We start from the raw sequence: 22,769 nt of genomic DNA on the forward strand, positions 1-22,769 counted from the left end.
GGAGGCTATATACTAGCCTCGTGACCTGAAAGTTCAAAATAAAAGTAATTTTTTTCTGCCAAACTCCAAAGATTAGAGTTCTGGAATGCAATAAAACTGAGAATTGCCTTGGGATTACAAGTGGCTATTAAACTATGCATCAAGCCAGCTGTCCTGAGAGATGGTAGTAAGCTAGATACCTTGAATCCTCCTGGAAAGCTTTAATTTTGGAAAACAATGATCATTGCTAAGGGGCTAACTTCCTCATTATGGAAACAACCCGCTGTAAAAATATAGTATACTGAAGAACTAACTGAATAGAAGTGATTAAGTTTTTAATCAAATACCTTTTTCAGAGTTGCTGACCTTTGTTCTGATATACTGTGGCAGTGCTTCTTGGAAAGGATTTAGACTGAAAATATATTTTAGGCCTATGGCTGACTTTGTTGTCTTCTTGATAATATTAATTTGGTTGGTGTGTTCTAACTGGGATAATCACAGGACAGAGATGAGGTTTTGGGGTATTTTTAAGCATTGCTCCAGGTTAGCATTTCTTCTGGGTGTGGTTCTTAGAATGAAAAGCAAAACTCATTCCTTTGACTTGGCCTTCCCTCTCTCACACACACACTCAGGGTGTGTACACACTTTCACTAAGGTTGCAATTCTTTCACAGAGGTCGCGGAAGTCATGGATTCAGTGATTTTCTACGACCTCCATGACTTCTGCAGTAGCTGGTGTGGCTGGTTTCAGGGCCCTGGGGCCAGCTGCTCTGGTGCCCCATGGCCAGCCACACCTGCCAATGCTAGACTGACCCAGGGCCAGCTGCTCCAGCGGTCCCTGGGGCTAGCTGCTGTAGCAGGCAGTCCCAGGCAGCTGGCTCTGGGGATCGCTAGAACAGCATCTGGTGTGGCTGGCTCTGGGGAACACCCGAGCAGTGGTCCTGCGAGAGCCCTGGGGACCGCCTATGCAGCTGGAGCAGGGGCACCTGGAGGCCATCCGGAGAGCGGTCCCCGGGAGCAGCAACCAGGAGGCAGTCAACCCCCAGCACTGGAGCAGCCCCCTCCCCCCCCCAGCAGGGGATCCCCACAGGAGCAAGGCTCCAGAAGTAGAGATGTAGTCAGCGGTATTTTTGGTAAAAGTAATAGGTCATGGGCTGTGAATTTTTATTTATTGCCTGTGACTTGTCCATGACTTTTACCAAAAATACCCCAACTAAATCTTAGTTTAACTATAATAACTAACTTATCTTGGTCAGGGGTGTGAATAAGCCACTCCCTTGAGTAATGTTAGTTACACCGACCTAAGCATCAGTGTGGACAGCGCTATGTTGGTAGGAGAGCTTCTGACGCTGATACAGCTACCGCCTCTTGTGGAGGTGGTTTTATTATGCTAACGAGAGAGCTGGGTTTGGAGGACAAGTTTGATATACTTCCTTCTTTTTATTTTCCTTCATAAAGGAGGAAAAACTCAGATGCTTCAAAATGTATGTTACTCTGTGTGTTGCATTGTGCTTGTGTTACTTAGTTTACTAGCTTCTGTACATTTGTACTTGAGTTTATATACAAAATGTTTGCTACCTCAGGCTCAATCCTGTGAGGTGACCAGCACCCTCAGAGTCTAGCTGCAATAACTATTGGAAATAAGGGTGCTTGACACTTCACCGAATTGCACCTATGATGAGCCAGAATGTACAGATTTATCTACATCTACCTTTGTTGCAGGGGTTTTGTGGCTTTAAGGTGGGTAAATGTTTGTAAAATATTTTGAGATACTCAAGTGGTATACTTGTGAAGTATTATGATGTTTGGGGGTGGTTTTCTGTTTTTTGGTCATTGCACTACTTAACTGTCCTCTCAATGTTGTAAGTATTTAATGTGTGTTGTGATCCTGACTGATCATGCTTATCTTTTAGTATCTGAATTATTTGTCTTATCAATTACACTATTTTTCTAATTTAACAGGGAAATACATTTGTCCTCAGCAAAAAAGCCTAGGCAACATTTTCTTTCACTGTAGACTAGTGATTTTTGTGGGTGCTCAACTTGAGCAGCTTTGATTTTTGGAAAGTGGATGTTCAGCCCTTTTAAAAATCAGGTTCCTTTAAGGCAGGGGTCTCAACTCATTTTACCTTAGGGATAAGGTGTCCAGATGTCCCGATTTTATGACAGTCACGATTTTTGGGTCTTTTTCTTAGCTCCTATTACCCCCCCACCCGTCCCAATTTTTCACACTTGTTGCCTGGTCACCTTACTTAGAGCCAGTGCCAGTCCTCAAATCCTCCCTGCATGCCAATAATGTCACTGAAGATGGTGTTCAGAAAAGAAAACATTTGTATTTTTTTTTATTTTGAATTTCTTAGAAGTAATAAAACTTTCATACAGCTTTATACAATTCTTCGCCTGCCAGAGAGTTTTTAGTGTTGGCTAGACACCTGGCAACCCTTCAGTTCTGTCAGTTTATTGATGTTTGGACTCAGTGACTGAGCAGTTGAAACCTTCAGGATTGCAGCAAGATGTGCATCAGATAGTTGTGTTCAGTATTTTGACTTGTTTATATTCATTGTGGAAAAAAGTGACGCTGACTCTGCCAGCAACTAATGATGCTGCCTCCATGGCTGACGCTGCCTGGCGACTAATGAGGTATCGCTGTCCCTCTCCTCCAGCCAATGGAAGCTGCGGGGAGCGGCGCCTGCAGCAGACATTGGGCAGCGTGTCTGCATGTGTCTCTCCACTGCGGGCCGCAATGGGGAGATTCTTGGGCCACAGATGGCCCGTGGGCCAGGACATTGAGACCCCTGCTTTAAGGAGCCTCAAGTTGGGCACCCAAAATCACTGCCATTTTTGAAAACCTTGCCTCTGAGGACTTTGTCTTAGGAGACAGGAGGCAGTGTTTTGAGGGACAGTATTCAGCTAAGTGAACTTGGTACTGTCTTTTTCAATCTCCGTTAGATCCTTGAGAAAGTGTAAAATCTTCAGAGACCAAGTTCTACCCATTGACTTATGCCACATAGAACCCCAATTAAGTCAGGACAGAACAAGGCCCTATGTTTTAGTGCTCCCTTCAGATGAATATTAAGAAAAACAGGAGCCTGGTCAGATAATAGCATGGTCTTTATCATGTATTAGATTAAATCAGCAATCACTATAGATACATATCGCTCTTCTAAGTTTTGTACTGAGAGATCGAGTTTTCTCCGTGTGTCTATTGAAATCTTTCATGTTTTGAAGGGATCTGGAGGCCTTAAATAGCTTTTGTAACCCAATTAGTTTCATTTTTCATTGGGTGGATAATTCAAAGTCACCTGATATTAAATATTTTGGATACTTGAGAAATATTTCAATAGAAAATTGATTTGAAATCGAGCCATTTAGAGGTTCACTATGGTTTATCTTCTGTCTCCCATTTTTTGCTTTCATAGTACTAACTTCATGCTTTTGTCTCTAGATTGGCCCAGGGTTTGCATTGGGAAACCTAAACAAAAGAAAAGGACTGCTGCTTAAAGATAAGGAAGCAAACCTTGTCAGAAGCTTTCAGTATTCAAGATTAGTCTATACATAGCTGAACTGATGTCCATAAGTGCATCTGTGATCTTTTCTTTATTAGTTCTATGTAATAAATTCACCCATAACTAGTCATTAATAAAAAATGTAAAAAATGCATTCAGCCCTGTTTTGTAATGAATAATTTGTTAAGCTATATCATTCAGTAGCTTAGATCTGCTAAAACCTGATTATGACTTAACATGGAAGGGACCTTACAAGGTCATCTACTCGAGCCCTTGTGCTAGACCATTCGTGACGAAAGTTTGTCTAACCGGTTGAAAACTTCCAGTGATGAAACTTATTCCAAAACTTAACTGTCCTTTTAGTTAGAAAGTTTTTCCTAATATCTAATCTAAATCTACCTTACTGATTAAGCCCATTACTTTTTGTCCGATATTCAGTGGACATGGACAACAACTGATCCTCAGCCTTTTGACTTTTTAACAGCTCTTAATATATCTGAAGACGATTATCAAGTTCTCCCTCCGTCTTCTTTTCTCCAGATTAAATATGCCTTTTTAAAAAAAATATTGCCTTATAGTTGAAGGGGTGTCCTGAACTAGACACTGTACTCAGCACTCATGAGGCCTCAGCTGGAGTACAGTGAGACAATTACCTTCCGTCTTTGAAATGACACTCCTCTTCACATAACCCAGAATATTAGTCTTTTTTTGCAACTGCATCACACTGTCAGATATACTTAATTTGTGATCCACACTAGCCCTCAGATCCTGTTCTGCAGTATTACTGCCTAGCCAGTGTTTTCCATTTTCATAGAATCACAGAAGAGTAGGATTTGAAGGGACCTCATCTAGTCCAATCCTCTGCACTCAAGGCCAGGACTACTTAATAACTAGACCATTCCTGACAGGTGTTTTGTCTAACCTGTTGTTAAAACTTCCAGTGACAGGAGATTTCACACAGCCTTAGGCAGCAGTTCCAGTGCTTAACTACGCTGACAGACAGAAAGTTTTTCCTATATCCAACATAACCCCCTTCCCCTTGCTGCAGTTAAGGCCATTGCATCTTGTTCTATCCTCAGAGGTTAAAGAGAACTATTTTTCACCCTTTCCTTGTGACAACCTTTATATATTTGAAAACTGTTATTGAGTCCCCCCTCAGTCTTCTCTTCTCGAGACTGAACCAATTTTTTCCTACCTTCCTCATAGGTCCTATTTTCTAGACCAGTAATCATTTGGGTTGCTCTCCTCTGGACTTTCTCCAGCGTCCCCATTTGTCCTTGTGTATCTGATTTTTATTGTAGTACTTCGCACCTGCTGTCTTCCCTGAATGCTACCTTGTTGATTTCAAAACAGAGTTCTCCCTTTGTCAAGGGAGCTTCGATTTCTTCAGTGTTTCGGGCTCAGACCTAGACCTTGCTGGGAAAGTCCACAAGAAGAGGGGGCCGGCTGCAGCAGGAGACACTTTTATCTGCTCAAACGCTTTTGCGTCTCTGCCTGGTGTGCCAGCAGCTCAGGGGCTGCCCTGCACGGGGGACGGGCTGCCTAGCGCACAGCACAGCTAGCGCGGCCGTGGCGGGACATCGCTGTACGGGGCTCGCCTAGCCAAGGGCCCCGCGCAGGCAGCTCTCAGGGAGGCGCTGCCCTGAAAGCGCTTTGAGACCCCGCTTGGGGAGGCGGATGAAACTACCAGTCCCAGAATGCAAAGCGAAGGGGGACCGCGCTGGCCAATCGGTATCTAACCACCTGTGCGCGGCTCTGGGCATCCTGCGGCGGTGCAGAGCTGCTGCGCCCTGGGAAAAACGCCGGGGCGGGGTGTCGTTCGGCCCCTGCTCGCGGCTCCCTCCTGGCCCCGAGCGCTGGCTAATGGCCGCTGCGTGCTGCTGGCCGCGGCGTTGGCGGGGGGCTGCTGCTCTCGCCCGCCGCTACCTGACCGGGGCCGGCCCGGCTTCGCGGGCCGCGGCTGCCGCGCTGATGCGGGGCAAGACGGTGATCGTCACGGGCGCGAACAGCGGGCTGGGCCGGGCCACCGCGGCCGAGCTGCTGCGGATGCAGGCCCGGGTGATCATGGGCTGCCGGGACCGCGGCCGGGCCGAGCAGGCGGCCCGCGAGATCCGCGCCGAGCTGGGCGCCCAGGCGGAGGGCGGGGAGCTGGTGATCAGGGAGCTGGACCTGGCCTCGCTGCGCTCCGTGCGCAGCTTCTGCCAGCGGGTGCTGCAGGTACAGGGGGCGGGGAGGGCAAGGCAAGTATGGGGGGAGGGGTGGGGAGAGGGTAAGGGGGCGAGGAGGAGGAGGGGGGGCAGAAGGGATGGACTGAGGGGAGAGGTAGGCTGGGGGGCGAGGAGGAGGAGGGGGCAGAAGGGATGGACTGAGGGGAGAGGGTAGGCTGGGGGGCGAGGAGGAGGAGGGGGCAGAAGGGATGGACTGAGGGGAGAGGGTAGGCTGGGGGGCGAGGAGGAGGAGGGGGCAGAAGGGATGGACTGAGGGGAGAGGGTAGGGGAGGGGGAGAGGGCGGACTGAGGGGAGAGGGTAGGCTGGGGGGCGAGGAGGAGGAGGGGGGGCAGGAAGGGATGAGTGAGGGGAAAGGGTAGGCTGGGGGGTGAGGAGGAGGAGGGGAGCAGGAAGGGATGAGTGAGGGGAGAGGGTAGGTTGGGGGTTGAGGGGGAGAAGGGGGCAGGAAGGGATAGAGCGAGGGGAGAGGGTAGGCTGGGGGGTGAGGAGGGGGAGGGGAGGAGAGGGGACAGAGGAAGGGATGGAGGGGAGAGGGTAGGCTGGGGGGGCGAGGAGGAGGATGGGAGAAGGGATGGGGGAGAGGGAGAATGGATGGGGAGGGCTGGAGTGAGGCAAGGGAGAAGCTCATATGGGGGTTACAGGGCCTTGGTGAAGGTAATATGGGAGATGGCATGTGAGAGAACTAGTTGATCCAAGGGCAGACATTGTTGGCACCAACCTATCCTTTGCAGAGAACTGGAGTTTGTCAACAAATCATTCTGCATGATTTAGCAGCCCTTGTGCAGGTTTGCAACTCAGGAACATTCCTGTCTCTCACTCCTTATCCAGCAAGGGCTACAAAGTCTTCAAATTATCCCTTGGTGACTTGGGGTTCTTCAGTGCTGAAACTGAGTGAAGATTAGCAGCTTTTGTCAGAGCTATTCTTGCATCTTGTAGGGTATTAAAAATAATCCCAAATATTTTGGGATGTGATGTAATGTTTTGGTGCATTTTTATGTATTGGTTTTTAACCCAGAGAACAAAGCCTTATTAGGCCAAAGTTCCTTTTCTAGGGAAATTTTCCTGTTCCACTAGCTATGTTGACCAGTAGGAAGGACTGGGCCCATGGAGTTATACAGTGCAGCCAGAAATCACCTTCACAAGCTTATATCAAGATGCAGCAGACAAGGGGCAACCTGTTTTCTCTGGGAGGCAAAGAAAAAACTAGGACAGCTGCAATCTGCTGCAGTTTATTCTGCAAGGCATCTGGGAATTTGTGACTGTGAACTGGCTTAAGTGTGAGCCCCCTTCTACCTACAGCATAGAGGATAGGCTGCAGTGAGAGGGCACTTTTATGGGGTCATCTGAATCCAATCTACATTGAGCACATTTCTGTTACAGTACACCCTTCTCTAATGCCGTCATAATAACAAATCTTTGGATATAATGAACTCAGTCCCTGGATCTCACTTCCAGCCATAGGGCTGTGTCGAGGGCTGTCAGTCGTGGGGCTGGAGGAGCTGTCAGCTGCAGCCATGGGGCTGGAGAAGCTGTCTTCCCCACTCCTGCTCCCCTCTCCGTCATGGGTCTCTTTTTGTATAATCACCCCCTTGCTGTAATGAACAAATGGTGGATCCTGAGGGGTTTGTATATGCGGGTATACTGTATGTCCATAATTGTTCTGAATTTGTCAGACCTATCCTGGATCCTGCAAGCCTACTTTGTGAGGTGCTGACTAGGGTCCTGCAGGCTTTCCTAAGAGATTTTGTAGAAGGGGCTGAGCAAGCCAGCAAATGGTTTCACTGAGTATCTCATGGATACAATTTACATTGTTTAGGGCAATGGTCCCAACTTTTTTGTGGCTAGTCGCACATTCATGTTTTCAGAAGAGTGTGGCGAGCGCCAGCAATTTTTCAAGGCTTATTTGTATTTGTACATTAAATAATATGAAAAACATCATATTTAATACATAATATATGAATCGCTAAGATAAAAAGGGTAATTTTACATGTAAAAGGTATTAAATTAAATTATTCGGCAATTACTCTTTCACCTTACCATGTGAATTTGCTCTTTTTTTCTACCTGTAAGAAAAATTAAGGAGTTTTTACAAAATAAATATCATAAACAGTTTTCATCTTATTGTTTAAAAAAAAATAAAACATTGTTGAACAGCTGGTCCAAATATATTTTTTATTCTTACTTTAACATAGAATGAAGCCTGCAGCCCTGGAGTTCTCTGTCCCTGGCAGGCGCGGGGCCACAGCTTCTCTCTGTCTTAAGCCATGGCCCCCTGCCAGGGACCGAGAACACTGGCGCCTGCAGCCCCGGAGAAGCCCGAGAGAAGCCACAGCCCCGCGCCTGCCAGGGACAGAGAAAGCTGGTGCCTGCAGCCCTGGAGTACTCTGTCCTCAGCAGGCGTGGGACCCCAGCTTCTCTACCCTGCTGGGCACTAGGCGGGCACATATAAATGCCCCGGTGGGTGCCATGGTGCCCACTGGCACCACGTTGGGGACCGCTGGTTTAGAGATATTCCAAAATAGAGGAAAGGGTGTGTGCTGTAAGGAAACTACATAATGGTAGAAAATGAGCTAATGCTGGAACTGCCACCCTGTATAACTCTGGGGTGAATATTTTCTTGATATCATTTTCTTAACCCATGAAATGTCGTCATCTTAACACTTGATGTTTCACCATAACTTCGCGTTAATAATATATGATGAATATTCCCTTTCTCTTCACCCTTTTGGGCCTTTAACATAATTTGCCAGGAGGCTGGTGTCATTTCTGATTTGAAATATTTGGCAGACACTCAGATAATATAGTGATTGGGAGGTATGATTAAGAAATTATATCATCTTTCAAACAGATTGGATTGAGTGTTTTTCAGATGCTAGATCTCTGGATTCAATTCACAGGGCAGGTCCATGCACTTGGAAGTAATGTTTGACATATATGTAAAGAAAAAATGAGGGAATGAGTCAGGACCCAGTTGTCATATTTTAGGATTTTACTATCTCATCTTGGGAGGGGGGAAAGTTTCTCTATGCTGGAGAAAAAGGTGGCTAATAGCTTTCTTTTGTTGATACTCTTAATAGGAACAAAAAGTGAATAATCTTGGCTTAAATAAAGTAGAGAGCTAAACATGAGTTTCTAAAGTGACATGCCAGATTCACTTCACAGGATTTGTGTAAACACTTTCTTCTGTTTTGGATTGTGCGGGTTCCCACTTCCTGAACTGAGGAACAATAAGGAAAATTCAATCAAAACTACCAAATTTCTCCTGGTTCTAACTAAAACTATGAATAATCTTGATGCAAAAATCCACTATTCAGTTTGGGTTTTCTAGACTATCAGGGCCCTGTGTGAGGCACTTTCTCTGGGTTTTAAATGAAAAGCTAGACAGGAATCTCATACCTTGGAATATTTTTGTGCACATCTCACAGTATTCTAATTTATAAGAGTCCCTTAAATATCTAGTTTATTTTTCCAGGGTGTATTAAAGATGTCTCTCCCCATTGTGTCTAGACAGGAATACTATGCACTCTTTGGGTCCGAACGCTGACTCAAGAGGCCCTTGAAGATATCAAGGCAGGAAGGGTTATATTTTAGAGAAAAAGCTAAATGTTTCTTGAAAATCTGTAGGATCCCCACACATTTGGGTAACTAAATGACACACTTAAACAAAGGTGTCAGAAACCATGAGTTTAACTGAAGAAGAAATATCTGGAATAATGAAGATGGGTGGTAAAAAGGGCTACAGCGGTGGGTCTGTTGTAGTCTGTTGGACCTCTCCAATCTTTGCAGATAAGAAAATTGTAAGGGGAGTGAAAAGAAGGAAGATAAGTGTTGAGGTTCACACTGTGTTGGCCCTATTTTAGAATGTTATATGTGTGTGCATTTTCCTCCTCCTTTAAACAGAACAAAAACACTAACAGAAAAGACCCACAGAAACAACAGGGGAAATTGACTAAAGCCCTAATTCTGTAATTGGTTTGTCATGGACGAACAGTTGTGCCCATGTAAAACTCCACTGACTTCAATGGGAAGCCATTTAGGGCCAACTGCATAGATCCAGTTGCAGGATCTGGGCTTGTTTGACTTTACAGGGGAAATTGAATGTGACTATACATAAAGTGCTGTGAAATGCACAAAGTAAACACTGGGAAAACAATATATCCCTTTTTCTAATCTGGTGTAGTGCCTCATAGGTGTTAGTGATACATTTAAAAAACAGTGATTTTTAAGCAGGCAGTCTCGCTATTGGCAAAACCAAATAAAGTGTTGCCTTTTCTAAAGCAAAATTGAGAACAAAATAGTGAGGCATGAGATGAAGTGTGTGGGGTGATATACCCGGGAGTGAGCTGGAGACAGCCTGGGAAGGTAATGCCGCTATTGAATTTATTTCTACTGGTATCTGCTGTTTTAGAATACCCTCACCATGGCATAAATGATGGAGAAAACAAAATGATTGAGATGACTAGTTCTAGAAACACTTCCAAAGGGCTATAGTACATACACATTTATGTTATTCCCCTCCTTTTCTGAATTTATGACTCCTTTCTGAAGTTGTCTGTAAGATAAAGGAGGTTCCTAGATTGATAAGATGAGACAGAGGTGGCACTCCCACCGCCTGTATTTCATTGTGGATGTTTAGATACCTGAATTTTCATTTTTCACTTTTTTAGCCCCACTGCACAAAGACAAACTGCATTGTGTATTCAGAGTAATATGCTGGCTTTAATGATAAATTGTTACATCTTTCAGTACTGTGCAGCTATGGGGGAGATGTGAATTCTTTCTGACTCATGCATGAAGGAACCAATCCTGTGAGATGTTTAGCATCCTCAACTCCTATTGATATCAGTAGGAGTTAAGGGAACTTAGCGTCTTGCAGGATCAAGCCCCAGCTTGATTTAATTATTAACTAAATTCCAAATGCAGGATCAGATTCTGCTCTAAGTTATATTTGTGCCATTGATGGCAAAAATTGTGGACTATTAAATTTCAAAGGTGTAAATGAGGATAGAATCTGGCCTGCAGAAAATTTCTTACTGGTGGTAAGGAGCCAGAAAGAGCTCAGCTTGACTTCCAGAGCCTATGTTAAATTTGCAGGACTGACAGAGGTGGGAGTGGGGGGCAGATTGTTGTAAACTGAGCATTCAGATTGAAACATGGAACTTTATAGTGACACTTCTGTGTGAAGTCATTTTTCAGAGTGGAACCACACTTTGGAACTCCTAAGATCTTTCCCTCTTAGAGTTCTGGATGCACAGACTATGCAGGATTTGGAGTATAAGTATTTGAGGCCGTAGATTTCATTTTTCTGTTACCAGTTTTACTTTCTGGTTCTTGTGCATTGGCAAAACATAGTATCTTGGTCCACCACAGTTCAGACAAATTTTAAACTAGTTTGTTTGTAAAAAAAATTGTTTGAAATCATTAATAGCAGTGTTTTCAAAATTCGTCATAAATCTAATTATTTTTCCCTAATCAAATGATGGGTTTAAAATTTGTTGGCAGTGTCTCTTTAATCCTAAATCCCTACCTCAAAGAGCTAGATTATCTTTTTATTCTTTGTTTGTACAGCGCCTAGCACAATAGGGTCGATGACTGGGGCTTCTAGGTGCTACCACAATATAAATATGAACCAGTAGTACATGTATCTGCTTTTCTTTAATGTCACATCCTGATAATTCTTTGGAAAGAAATTGGTATTACAGAATAATTTCAGTGGATTTCAATTTAAAAATGCTATTCTTGAAAAATATTTATATTTTAGCTATATTCAGAGTAACACAGTCCCTCCCCCCCACATCCCATGTGATTTGATACTCCTCTTATTGACAACTATCAATACACTTACTTTTTCCAAGATTACATTAAAATAACCATGACCTAGAAAATCCCATTTTAGAGGATGAGCAGTTGAATGGTTTTTCCTAATAAAGGTCAATGAATACAATTACTCTTAATAACAGATTGCTGTGTTTATAAATCTGATTATTTTTGCTATTTTAAGGAAGAGCCGAGACTGGATGTTCTGATCAATAATGCGGGGATATTCCAGTGTCCATACATGAAGACAGAGGATGGTTTCGAGATGCAGTTTGGTGTCAACCACTTGGGTCATTTCTTGCTCACTAACCTCCTCCTTGGCCTCCTCAAAAGTTCTGCCCCAAGCAGGATTGTGGTGGTTTCTTCCAAACTTTACAAATATGGAGAGATCAACTTTGAAGACTTGAACAGTGAGATAAGTTATAATAAAAGTTTTGGCTACAGTCGCAGTAAACTGGCTAACATACTATTCACCAGGGAGCTAGCCCGCCGATTGGAAGGCACAGGAGTCACTGTCAATGTGCTTCATCCCGGTATAGTCCGAACCAATCTAGGCAGATACATGAATATTCCTTTGCTGGCAAAACCCCTCTTCAATTTGGTGTCATGGGCTTTCTTCAAAACCCCATTGGAAGGAGCCCAGACTTCTATTTATTTGGCCTCTTCTGCAGAAGTAGAGGGTGTGTCAGGCAAGTATTTTGGGGATTGCAAAGAGGAGGAACTGCTGCCTAAAGCCATGGATGATTTAGTTGCAAGAAAACTTTGGGATATCAGTGAAGTGATGGTTGGATTATTAAAATAAATGATATGGAAAAAGACCTACTGAAAGGTGTTACCCTGAAGCTTTCTACAATGGTATTTCCCCCTTGAATGGTGTGAAGCACAAATTACTTTGCTCATAGATTTCAAAGCTACTAGGAGTAATTTGTACAGCTCTTTTAAAATAGAGAATATTCTCTATTTTAAATCCGTATTTTGAAAAAAAAAATACAGAACTAGAGTCTAACAGCCTGGGTGTTTGAATATATTTTAGCATTAAATCTCTTCAGAAAGCTACTTGTTCTACAAATAAAAAGTTATTTGCTATGTAATGGATATGCTTCTTTGTTGTCTCCCACTATTTGATCTCAGAAATTGCATGTATTGCATTGTAGGTGAAATGTGTGGCTGTTTGCTTTTTCTTGTAGATGGTTTGTGAATCCATCCTAATACCAATAACAGTGTTGGGTTGGTGAGCAATCCAAGCTAAAAATGTGAAAGATTTTACCAGTGAGTTGTGAGCACTCTTCCTCTATAATCCTCTAGGCCTCTGAATACTGTTTCATAGCACAGAAGCTCTTTCCCACAACTGCATATTACTGGCTGCCTGAACAGGAACTATATCAAGCCATATTATAACTCAGCTGTGGGTCACAAGTCAGATATTTTCAAGATGGCCTTCCATAAATTAGCATCTGTCACTGCCATTAATCTAGTATATATGTATGTTTGTACAGCAGGTTCTATTTTATTTGGGTCGAACCTGCTCTTCTGGAGATATGAATCCAGGCCCCTATCCTGCACTAAGCCTTGGGCTGGTGGATGCCTCACCATTGACTTCAGTAGTTCTTTATGTGACTGAGCGTGTGTCAGAGCCCAAAATCTGATCCTGTGGTTTGTTTTATGAATTGTCTATTTATAGATTTTTATCATACTGCCTTTCATAGTGAAATGTGCATAAGGTTCAGTCTAATATGCCCCACAATTCTTCCCGATAAGTCATCTTCTGTGTAAGTGCGTAGATTCATAGACTCTAGGACTGGAAGGGACCTCGAGAGGTCATCGAGTCCAGTCTTCTGCCCTCATGGCAGGACCAAATACTGTCTAGACCATCCCTGATAGACATTTATCTAACCTACTCTTAAATATCTCCAGAGATGGAGATTCCACAATTTCCCTAAGGCAATATATTCCAGTGTTTAACCACCCTGATAGTTAGGAACTTTTTCCTAATGTCCAAACTAAACCTCCCTTGCTGCAGTTTAAGCCCATTGCTTCTTGTTCTATCCTTAGAGACTAAGATGAACAAGTTTTATCCCTCCTCCTTATGACACCCTTTTAGATACCTGAAAACTGGTATTATGTCCCCTCTCAGGCTTCTCTTTTCCAAACTAAACAAACCCAGTTCTTTCAACCTTCCTTCATAGGTCATGTTCTCTAGAACTTTAATCATTCTTGTTGCTTTTCTCTGGACCCTCTCCAATTTTTCCACATCTTTCTTGAAATGCGGTGCCAGAACTGACACAGAACTCCAATTGAGGCCTAACCAGTGCAGAGTAGAGCGGAAGAATGACTTCTCGTGTCTTGCTCACACACACCTATTAATACATCCCAGAATCACGTTGACTCCGCTATAACCCCTAACTCCCTTTCTGCCGTACTCCTTCCTAGACAGTCTCTTCCCATTCTGTATATGTGAAACTGATTGTTCCTTCCTAAGTGGAGCACTTTGCATTTGTCTTTATTAAACTTCATCCTGTTTACCTCCCATCATTTCTCCAATTTGTCCAGATCATTTGAATTATGACCCTATCCTCCGAAGCAGTTGCAATCCCTCTCAGTTTGGTATCATCTACAAACTTAATAAGCATACTTTCTATGCCAATAACTAAGTCGCTTATGATACTTATTTCCTTAACCTCACTAATGCATACATGTGACAAATGTGATCAAGAAACTAATACACAAACTTGACAAAAGTAGCCTTAGCAACTATCCTACATAGGCTTAGAGAGTCTCTACTATGCAGAGATAATGGAATTAAAATAGGCCAAAAATAAATATAGGGATATTACATGAAGATGCCTCCCTTATTATTTTAAAATAAATATATAACTTTAGTAACTATTTCTGGTTAATTATGATGTGCTTGTCTCTCTTTAGTAATTTTATTTAACAGCACCAATTTAAGGTAAAAGTAAATTTAATTAATATGAAGAAAGTAGTGCTTTGGGGTCTTGATTACTACTATTAATTTATATATACATATTAAAGATTGAAGTATTTGAAGCTTAATCTATCACACTAAATCCTTATTGGCTCAACACTTGAGGTAACACCATGTTTGAGATTCTCAGGTCATTTACAATGTATGTGTTCTAACTCATACTCACTGCATGTTGTTCTGTATGTTCTAACTCACACACTGTATTGTGCTCATCCCTTCCACACCTCTTTCCAGAGATGCAGTGCTGTGGATATAGGAAAGAGGCATAGCAGGAGCTCCATGCTTTTGGGAGGAAGACAGAGAAATCTAGAAGATCATAAGTTAAGGGAGAAAATTGTTTTTTTTAAAGTTCCTGTAACAATAGTTACAGCATGTATTGCTCACTATATTGTAATTGCAGCATATATTGCTCACTTTTAGGCAACAGAACCTGTAGGAGTAGAACTGAAGTGTGTGATTATTGTGTACTCTGAATGTTTGACACAAACATGCTGTTTGTAAATAATGCAGAGGGCCATCCCAGAGAGAGGATGGAAATATGGTTAGAGAAAAAACAGGTATTCAACCTGTGAAATCCTATTTTACGTTTATCTAGCGTCTTTCATCTAAAACAATCCCCAAATGACTATATGTAATACCATTGAAATGCAACCCTGGCTGGAGTGGAAGGCATCAACCAACTACCATGCAGCATAATACCGAGGGGAAGGCCAAGTTTTGACCAATTGTACCAGGGCACAAACTCTTCTGACAACAAACAAGATGGGTTCTCTCAAGTCCCTACAGACCAGAAGATACCTTTAGCTCCTTTGGTGAAACAGTAAAAAAAACAAGGTAACATAAATAGAACTCAAATTTATGATCTGTGATCCACTGTTCCATTACTACCCCATCAAAACCACTGTGTGCATGTTAGAAGAGGGTCATGGATGCCTACTGGGGCGTAGCTTGCAAAGAAAAGTGCCATGCTGAAAAGCACTTAAGTGGGAATTCTGTACCTTAATCCCTTAGGCACAGGCATATTAGGGAGATTTTCAAGGAAATTTGCTGTAGATTAGGCAGGGAGTCAGTGGCATACTTTGCTTAATAATAAGTTTGCATACTTTGCTGAATCAAGACTGTCATTTTTTGCTGTCTTTGTTCATGCGAACAGAGCTTGTGTACATATTTAATATTTAAAAAAAAAAGAGTCCAGAAGAAAATACTGAGTCTTTGGCTGTTGGGACACTTACTCTAAAAAGACTCAAAATCTACAACTGTGAGGGGCAAGTTCCAGGGAGAGACAGCCCTCCTTCCTAGCTCAGCTCTGTGGCTGCTATAGCGGTAGAGAGAACCCCCCACTCCTTCCCAGCCATAGCTCGGGGGCTACCGCAGCAGGGTAGAAAGGGCACATTCATCGCATTAGAAAGGCAAGACTATGTTTAAATATGAGTTATGATTTTATTTGTAGAACAAAAAAGGTAATTATTAAGTTTGTTTATATATATAGAGAGAGAGCTTTTATCCAAAGCATGTTAAAATAGCTCATGGTACAAACAACATTTGGAAAGATCATTAAGTCTGCCGAGACGCTCAGCAATTTTCAAGTGGTCCACAAAAAAGAAAAAAAGTTTGAGAACCACTGTTGTAAAAAGCATAGTGAAGGGAACATGTTACTAATCATCCTTCAGAAAGGCTGGCACACCAGCCATCTAATAAGGTTAACAAACCTCTCCTGCAAGTTGGAATTGTTTTACTTCATATATATTTGCAGATAAAATGAAGAAGACTCACTGTAACTAGAAGGGGTGGGGGACAATGGACGGATGGCCTGGATGCCATGAGTGCTGCAAGATACTGAGGTAATATCTTTTATTGGAACAACTTCTGCTGGCAAAAGAGACAAGCTTTTGAGCTACACAGAATTGAAGAAGAGCTCACCTACAGAAGTTGTCCCAATAAAAATGACCTCATTCACCTTGTCTGTCTGACATCCTGGGACCAGTATGGTATAATAACACTAAATGAAATGCTGCCACCGTAAGCATCAGGCTTGAAATACAGCCTAATTCTGGAAGGTGTTCACACAATCATAGATTATTAGGGTTGGAAGGGACCTCAAGAGATCATCTAGTCCAACCCCCTGCTCAAAGCAGGACCAATCCCCAAATGGCCCCCTTAAGGATTGAACTCAAAACCCTGGGTTTAGTGTTGAACACCTTGCCAGCTGCCAAGGATCCTAAACTCCCAGGATGAAATCCTGGCCCTATTGAAGTCAATGATAGTTTTCAACAGGGCCAGGATTTCACCTCCCATCGACTTAAAGTGAAGTCAATGGGAGCTTAAGATTGTCTGTGCATTGTGGGGTCAGGCCATTAGACTGCTTGGAAGTGCATGTTCCAGTCCTGACCAGCTTTTTTTGTGCCCTGTCTCTGTTAGTTACATTAAGCTTTGGGTAGATTATTGTGTATGTACCTTTCCAAAAAGATCTAAAAAACCATAGTCTTTACTGTATGGACATTAAAGATTCCAAGGCATTTTCTATAAGAGAGTCCACTCCCTGGTTATCCTTTGCAAATATGTTAGTTTCTCCACCAGGCTGTTGCTCCAAGCATCAATTCTTTAGCTGGCTATTACCTTCCATCCATGCCAGAGGTGACTGCAGTTCAGTGGAGAATAAAGTGATTCCTGCATATGAAGTACCCAGTCCTGTAATCCTCATCCTATAGTCCTTTGGGAGCCCAAGTGACCTCTTGTGCGAAAAAGGACCATTGATTGGGCTGAGATGCATGAGGGTGACAGCCTATAATACAAACATTGAAGATTAACAGCCACAATTTCAAAGGTGGTCTCTTTTTGGGTTCTCATCTTGAGACATCCCAGGCCTGATTTTCTGAGGTGCTGAATACCTGCAACGCCACTTGAAGTCAACAGGAACTGCAGTTGCTCGAAACTACAATTAGCAGGAAAATATTGGATTCCAAAGTTTTTCAGTGAAAAAACATAGACCTTTTTTGCAAAATGTTTTGCATTTTCCTCATTTTCACTTAGTTCTATTCAAACCCTCTGAAAATCAAGTCAAAAGTGGCTCAAATTGTGCTCCCCAAATCTTGAGGCATCCTAATTCAGAGAGTACTTCTGAAAATTTTGGCCATAATACTTTCCTAAAATGAACAACTTCAAAACACTTTTCTTAATATAGCATGTATCCATGGTCATGTGTTGTTGTTAATAACTTGTATTCCAGTAGCACTGAGGCTCCAACCAAGCCTGGGGCCCAGGTACAGTAGAAGCAGAGTAGGAGATGATGTATTATCCACAAAACAAAGGCAACAGTGATGTTCCTTTAAACATACTTGCAACAGAGGTTAAGGCCTATCAACCTATTTTGCTGTTTGAATTTGTTTTTTTTTAAATAAAGTTTGCTTTTGGACATCTATTATTTCTAAAAGGGGTTAAAGCATTGGGAAAAGTGTAAATGGTCATTGCTTCAACAACACAGCAACATGTTTGCTATGGAAAAAGCATAAAATGACAGGAAATGGCTTAACGGGAGAAGTGTTCAATTTTAAGGCTTCTGTTGACAGAAGTTGATGAGTAAAAATATTGCATTCAATAAGGAGCATGGAATTTTGATGCAGCCTAGAGGGACAGCTTTGTACTGTGGTGGTCTAAATTGGGATTTTACATTAATGTAACCAGTCAGAACCCTTGTTAAAGCTAGAGTCAAAAGGGAAGACTAAGCAAAAGCACCACAAGGTTTATCTTTTGCTCATCTGGAAGAGTTTATTTTAAAAACAGAACATTGTTTGCTGCTGTTGAAATGAAAGTGTGAGAGTTGCAGCTTTCTTCTGATGCCATCTGGCAGATGATTTAATGGTGTGTGGTATTCACTAATCCAAATAACCCTGTGTGTGGTAACCATTGTATCTTTACTGATCATGCAGCTGAGTTGATTGAACTTTAGAGGGCTCATGCAAGACTATCAATGGTGGGACAGTAGATAATTTCAAAGGTGCGCACTGTTAAAGAAATGTGTATGATACAAAACATGTCTTCCAAATCCATGGCATTTTTATTAAGAATCCTCCCTTTATTGACCCTAATTCAGATTGTTGTATGCAGTGCAGTTGTAACTGTGTTGGTCCCAGAATATTAATAAAAAATATTACCTCACCCACCTTGTCTGTCTCATGTCAGATCAACGTTTTGCCTCAAGTCTGTGGTCTTGATTCACCACATGAACTCTAGTTCTATGCCGATTACTTCACTGAAATCAATACCAATACCAGCATATCGTTGGAATAACAGAATCGTGTATGAGACTTGGCGCTGACCATTCAAAAGGCTTTCTCCTTTAGATTTGTTTAATGTTTTTGTTAATTATATAGTTGAATTTCTAACTGTTGTCCTTTTTGTGAGTTATTTCTTTTCAATTTTAAGGCCAGTTTAAAATTAATAAAAGCACCACATTCGTTGATTAACCCTGGAAATAAAAGACACGCATAGAATTATATTATAGGACAGGAAGGAGTTAAAGATATATATATAAATGCACTGGAAAGAACATGGTACAACTGAATCCAAGAATGCAAAAAAGAAAGTGTCAAAAATATACATGAGACGGTCTTAGCTACATGTCATGGAATAGAATTCAGAGATTCTTCAGAATAAATATTTTGGGGCTGGATTGTGTCTCACCAATTTTAAAGTGGTGAAACTCACTGACTTCAAAGCAATTTCTTCTGATTGAGTCTGTAAGTGGTTAGAGTATCAGAACCGTTATTAATATCAACATACCATTATTTCTGTGTATTTCCATTTCCAAATTAAGGCCCTGCTTTTGGAATTGGATCCACTAGCATGGACCTCAGGATGATAGAATTACACAGTTTCTCTTTTCTCTTTTAAGTTCAGGAGGTACTGTTATATCATCTAGACTGACTTCCTGAATACACAGGCAAAAGAATTTCACACCGGTTACCCTTCTGTTGAGCCCAATAACTTGTGTTTGGCTAAAGCACATCTTCTAGAAAGCATCCAATTTAGATGTGAAGACATCAAGAGATGGAGAATCCACCCCCTTCCCTTCGTATTTTGTTCCAGTGGTTAGTCATCCTCACTGTCTTATTTCCAGTTTGAATTTGACTTTCACTTTCAGCCATGGATTCTTGTTATGCTTTTCTCCAGTGGATTGAAGAACCTTTTAGTTCCCAATATTTTCTCCCTGTGAAGATATTTATGCACTGTAATCATGTCACCTTTAGATCTGTTTGTTTTTTTTTTTAAATAAAGTAAGCAGATGGAGCTCCTTAAATCTCTCTATGACATTTTTTCCCCAGCTCATGAATAATTTTGTGGATCGTCTCTAAACCCTTTCCAGTTTTTTGTATATATTTTTTTAAAATGTAGACCCCAGAATCCCATTGTCGGTCTGCCTTATGTAGAAGTAAGGTCACTTCCCTACTCCCACACCTAGTTGTCCTAAATGTTCCATGGTCCTCGCGAGACCTCACTGTTTTTTTAGCTACCATGGGATTCTTAACAGTCCTATAGCAAAAAGTTATAGATTCAGAATAATTGCAAATGTAAGGAGGGAGAGAAATAAAGACAAGGTAATATATGGAATACATTTTAAAAAGTAGATATTACTTTACTGTACTTTGCAATTTTCCCCTGTAAATCACATGAAACATACACATATGGTGGTATTTTTCAATGGGACTTGTGCTCCTAAGTCATGGAGGTGCTTTTAAAATTCACCCCACAAGCTAAATATTTTCTTTAAAATTAATCCTGATCTCTGTCTTTTACTTTAAGAATTGAGTAAGTAAGAATGGAATAATCACACAACTGGTGTTAGGAAGTGGACTTTTCTGCAGTCAGTTTGACTGCAAATGGGACAAGAGACAATGCAGAGGTGAGAAAAGGAAGCAAATCCATTTTCCATTCCTTTGATATCCGATTTGAATTCATTACATTCATCAGTTTAATATCAGATCCTCCCCTGGTTGGTGCAGTGGTAGGGAGCAGAAGCACTGTTCAGTGAGCGCTACACTGTAGACTTTCTGCTGTCTAGAGGGGCATCCTTCACAATAGGCTGTGGCAAAAATGAAGGGGGAGGGGGTTACTTCATTTGTCCACTCAGCAGAAGTAGCTCTAACTCACTACTCACTGCTATTTGCTGACAGTCGCTTACTCTGAATGATTTAGGACTAGACACGCCCCTTAAGCTGCAGATGTGATGCATGCGCTTGTAAGACAAACCTTTTCCTGCAGCCATATAAGGAGAGCAGCAGCCATTAGTTAAGAAGCAGGAAGTCACATCCTCACATTCCATCTAAATGACATTAAAACAATGTAATATGTGGCTGTTAGGAAGGCAATGCTGTCCTAACAGTACCCACCATCACCGGATAAAGAAACAGATCTTAAGATGGTTAAAGAAAACTTTGTTTGATAGAATCCTGTCTGGCAGGAAATCACTTATCAAGAGTTGTGGTTGTGAAATCCCTGCTTCTTTATTGTTTTGTCTTTATGGTCCCCACTTCTCTATTTTTCATCTGTATTGTCTCTGGTTCTTTTAATTGTTTCTGTCTGTTACATAACTAATTTTGCTAGGTGTGAAATCAACTATGGTGGTGGGGTATGATTGGCTAAATAATTGTTTTACAATATGTTAGGATTGGTTAGAAAATTGTTTAGTAATATTTTAGTAAAATGATTGGTTACGGGACAGCTAAGCAGGACTCAAATTTCACTATATAAACGGGGGTCCAAAAGGAAATTCTTTTGGAACCAACTCCAGGACACAGTCCCAAGATTGGAGCTGTGTAGACGTCCGTTGTTGGGGTTCGCCCCTCTCTGGAGCGGCGGGACCCAGGCCGCTTCACTACATGCCACAGCAAATGACAGTTCCGGGCTCAGACCCTCAGGCAGGGGCTGAGCAAGCAGTTCAGTCTGTTAAGCCCAGGCCCTAGGTCAAGGCGGGGCTGTAAACAATAGTGCAGGGCTCAGACCCTCAGGCAGGGGCTGAGCAAGCAGTTCAGTCTGTTAAGCCCAGGCCCTAGGTCAAGGCGGGGCTGTAAACAATAGTGCAGGGCTCAGACCCTCAGGCAGGGGCTGAGCAAGCAGTTCAGTCTGTTAAGCCCAGGCCCTAGGTCAAGGCGGGGCTGCAAACAATAGTGCAGGGCTCAGACCCTCAGGCCGGGGCTGAGCAAGCAGTTCAGTCTGTTAAGCCCAGGCCCTAGGTCAGGGCGGGGCTGCAAACAATAGTGCAGGGCTCAGACCCTCAGGCAGGGGCTGAGCAAACAGTTCAGTAAATGAAGAAGCCAAGGCTCCTGGGCCTGAGCGTTGGGCAAGGGGGAGACTGCCACCTGTGAGTGGGGTGGCAGGGGGGACGCAGGCCTGCCCACTCCTCTGCGTCCCAGTCCAGGCCCTAACAGTGGCAGGCAGCCTGCTGCTGTGTCAGTGGGGATCCTGGCCACAACACACTGACATTGGCTCTGGATGTGCTGCAGCCAGACTGGGGTCGGCTGCCCCCGGGCTACTTCCAGACTCCCCCTCGGGGCCTACTTGGATCCTGGGGTCATCCTCCACAGGGTCCAGGTGCATGGGCTCGTCGCGGCTGGGGCTGGGTGGCAGGTCCGGCAACGCCTCCGGGAAGTCGGCCCAGGGTAGCTCCGGCGGCTCCTCCAGGTAGCGGGCGCGGGGGGAGCTCCGGCCGTTCCTCCGGGTAGCGGGCGCGGGGGGGAGCTCCGGCGGCTCCTCCGGGTAGCGGGCGCGGGGGAGCTCCGGCAGCTCCTCCGGGTAGCGGGCGCGGGGGAGCTCCGACGGCTTCTCCGGGTAGCGGGCGCGGGGGGAGCTCAGGCCACTCTGGGCGGCTGCTCTGAGTCGCAGGAGTCTCCCAGTCCCGAGCTCCCTAAGGGATGTCAGCTCGCTCCGGCTGCTGGGGCTTAACTGAGCTCTGAGGACCCGCCTTTATAGTTCCGGGTCAGCGCCTGACCCTTTGCGGGGCGGGCTCAGAGCTCTTTAGCTCTGCCCTGTCCAGCCTCCGGCTGGGCCTCTTCCTCCTCATGGGGAGGCGGGAGCCAGGCCGCCTCCTACAGCTGCCAGACCTCAACACCCTGTCAATCAATCACACTATGCAGCAGCTGGAGTCCCCAGATAAACTGATCATGACTGGCCAGCAGAAAAAGTTCCTGTTTTATTGGGAGTGCTGAGCCATTGTATGCTCACTGTGGATTCTGTTTTGGGTAATTGTTATAAATAGAG

General features: G+C 43.3%; 1 protein-coding gene and 1 long non-coding RNA gene across 2 annotated transcripts; both read left to right on the top strand.

Moving 5' to 3' along the window:
• Window positions 1–5,351: 5,351 nt before the first annotated feature.
• Window positions 5,352–12,621, top strand: RDH14 (retinol dehydrogenase 14; the record flags this gene model as incomplete). Its single annotated transcript, XM_030554376.1, is given in 3 exon segments — window positions 5,352–5,394; window positions 5,397–5,701; window positions 11,715–12,621. Coding segments are annotated over 3 exon segments (966 nt in total), but the record flags the coding sequence as incomplete, so codon positions are not given.
• Window positions 12,622–14,107: 1,486 nt separating this feature from the next.
• On the top strand, window positions 14,108–18,671 carry LOC115648166. Its single transcript, XR_003999477.1, has 2 exons — window positions 14,108–15,350; window positions 17,094–18,671. It is a non-coding gene; the product is annotated as an uncharacterized LOC115648166 (long non-coding RNA).
• The last annotated feature ends 4,098 nt before the right edge of the window (window positions 18,672–22,769 follow it).

This window comes from Gopherus evgoodei, chromosome 3, assembly GCF_007399415.2.
Source record: "Gopherus evgoodei ecotype Sinaloan lineage chromosome 3, rGopEvg1_v1.p, whole genome shotgun sequence".
Taxonomy (NCBI): Eukaryota; Metazoa; Chordata; order Testudines; family Testudinidae; genus Gopherus; species Gopherus evgoodei.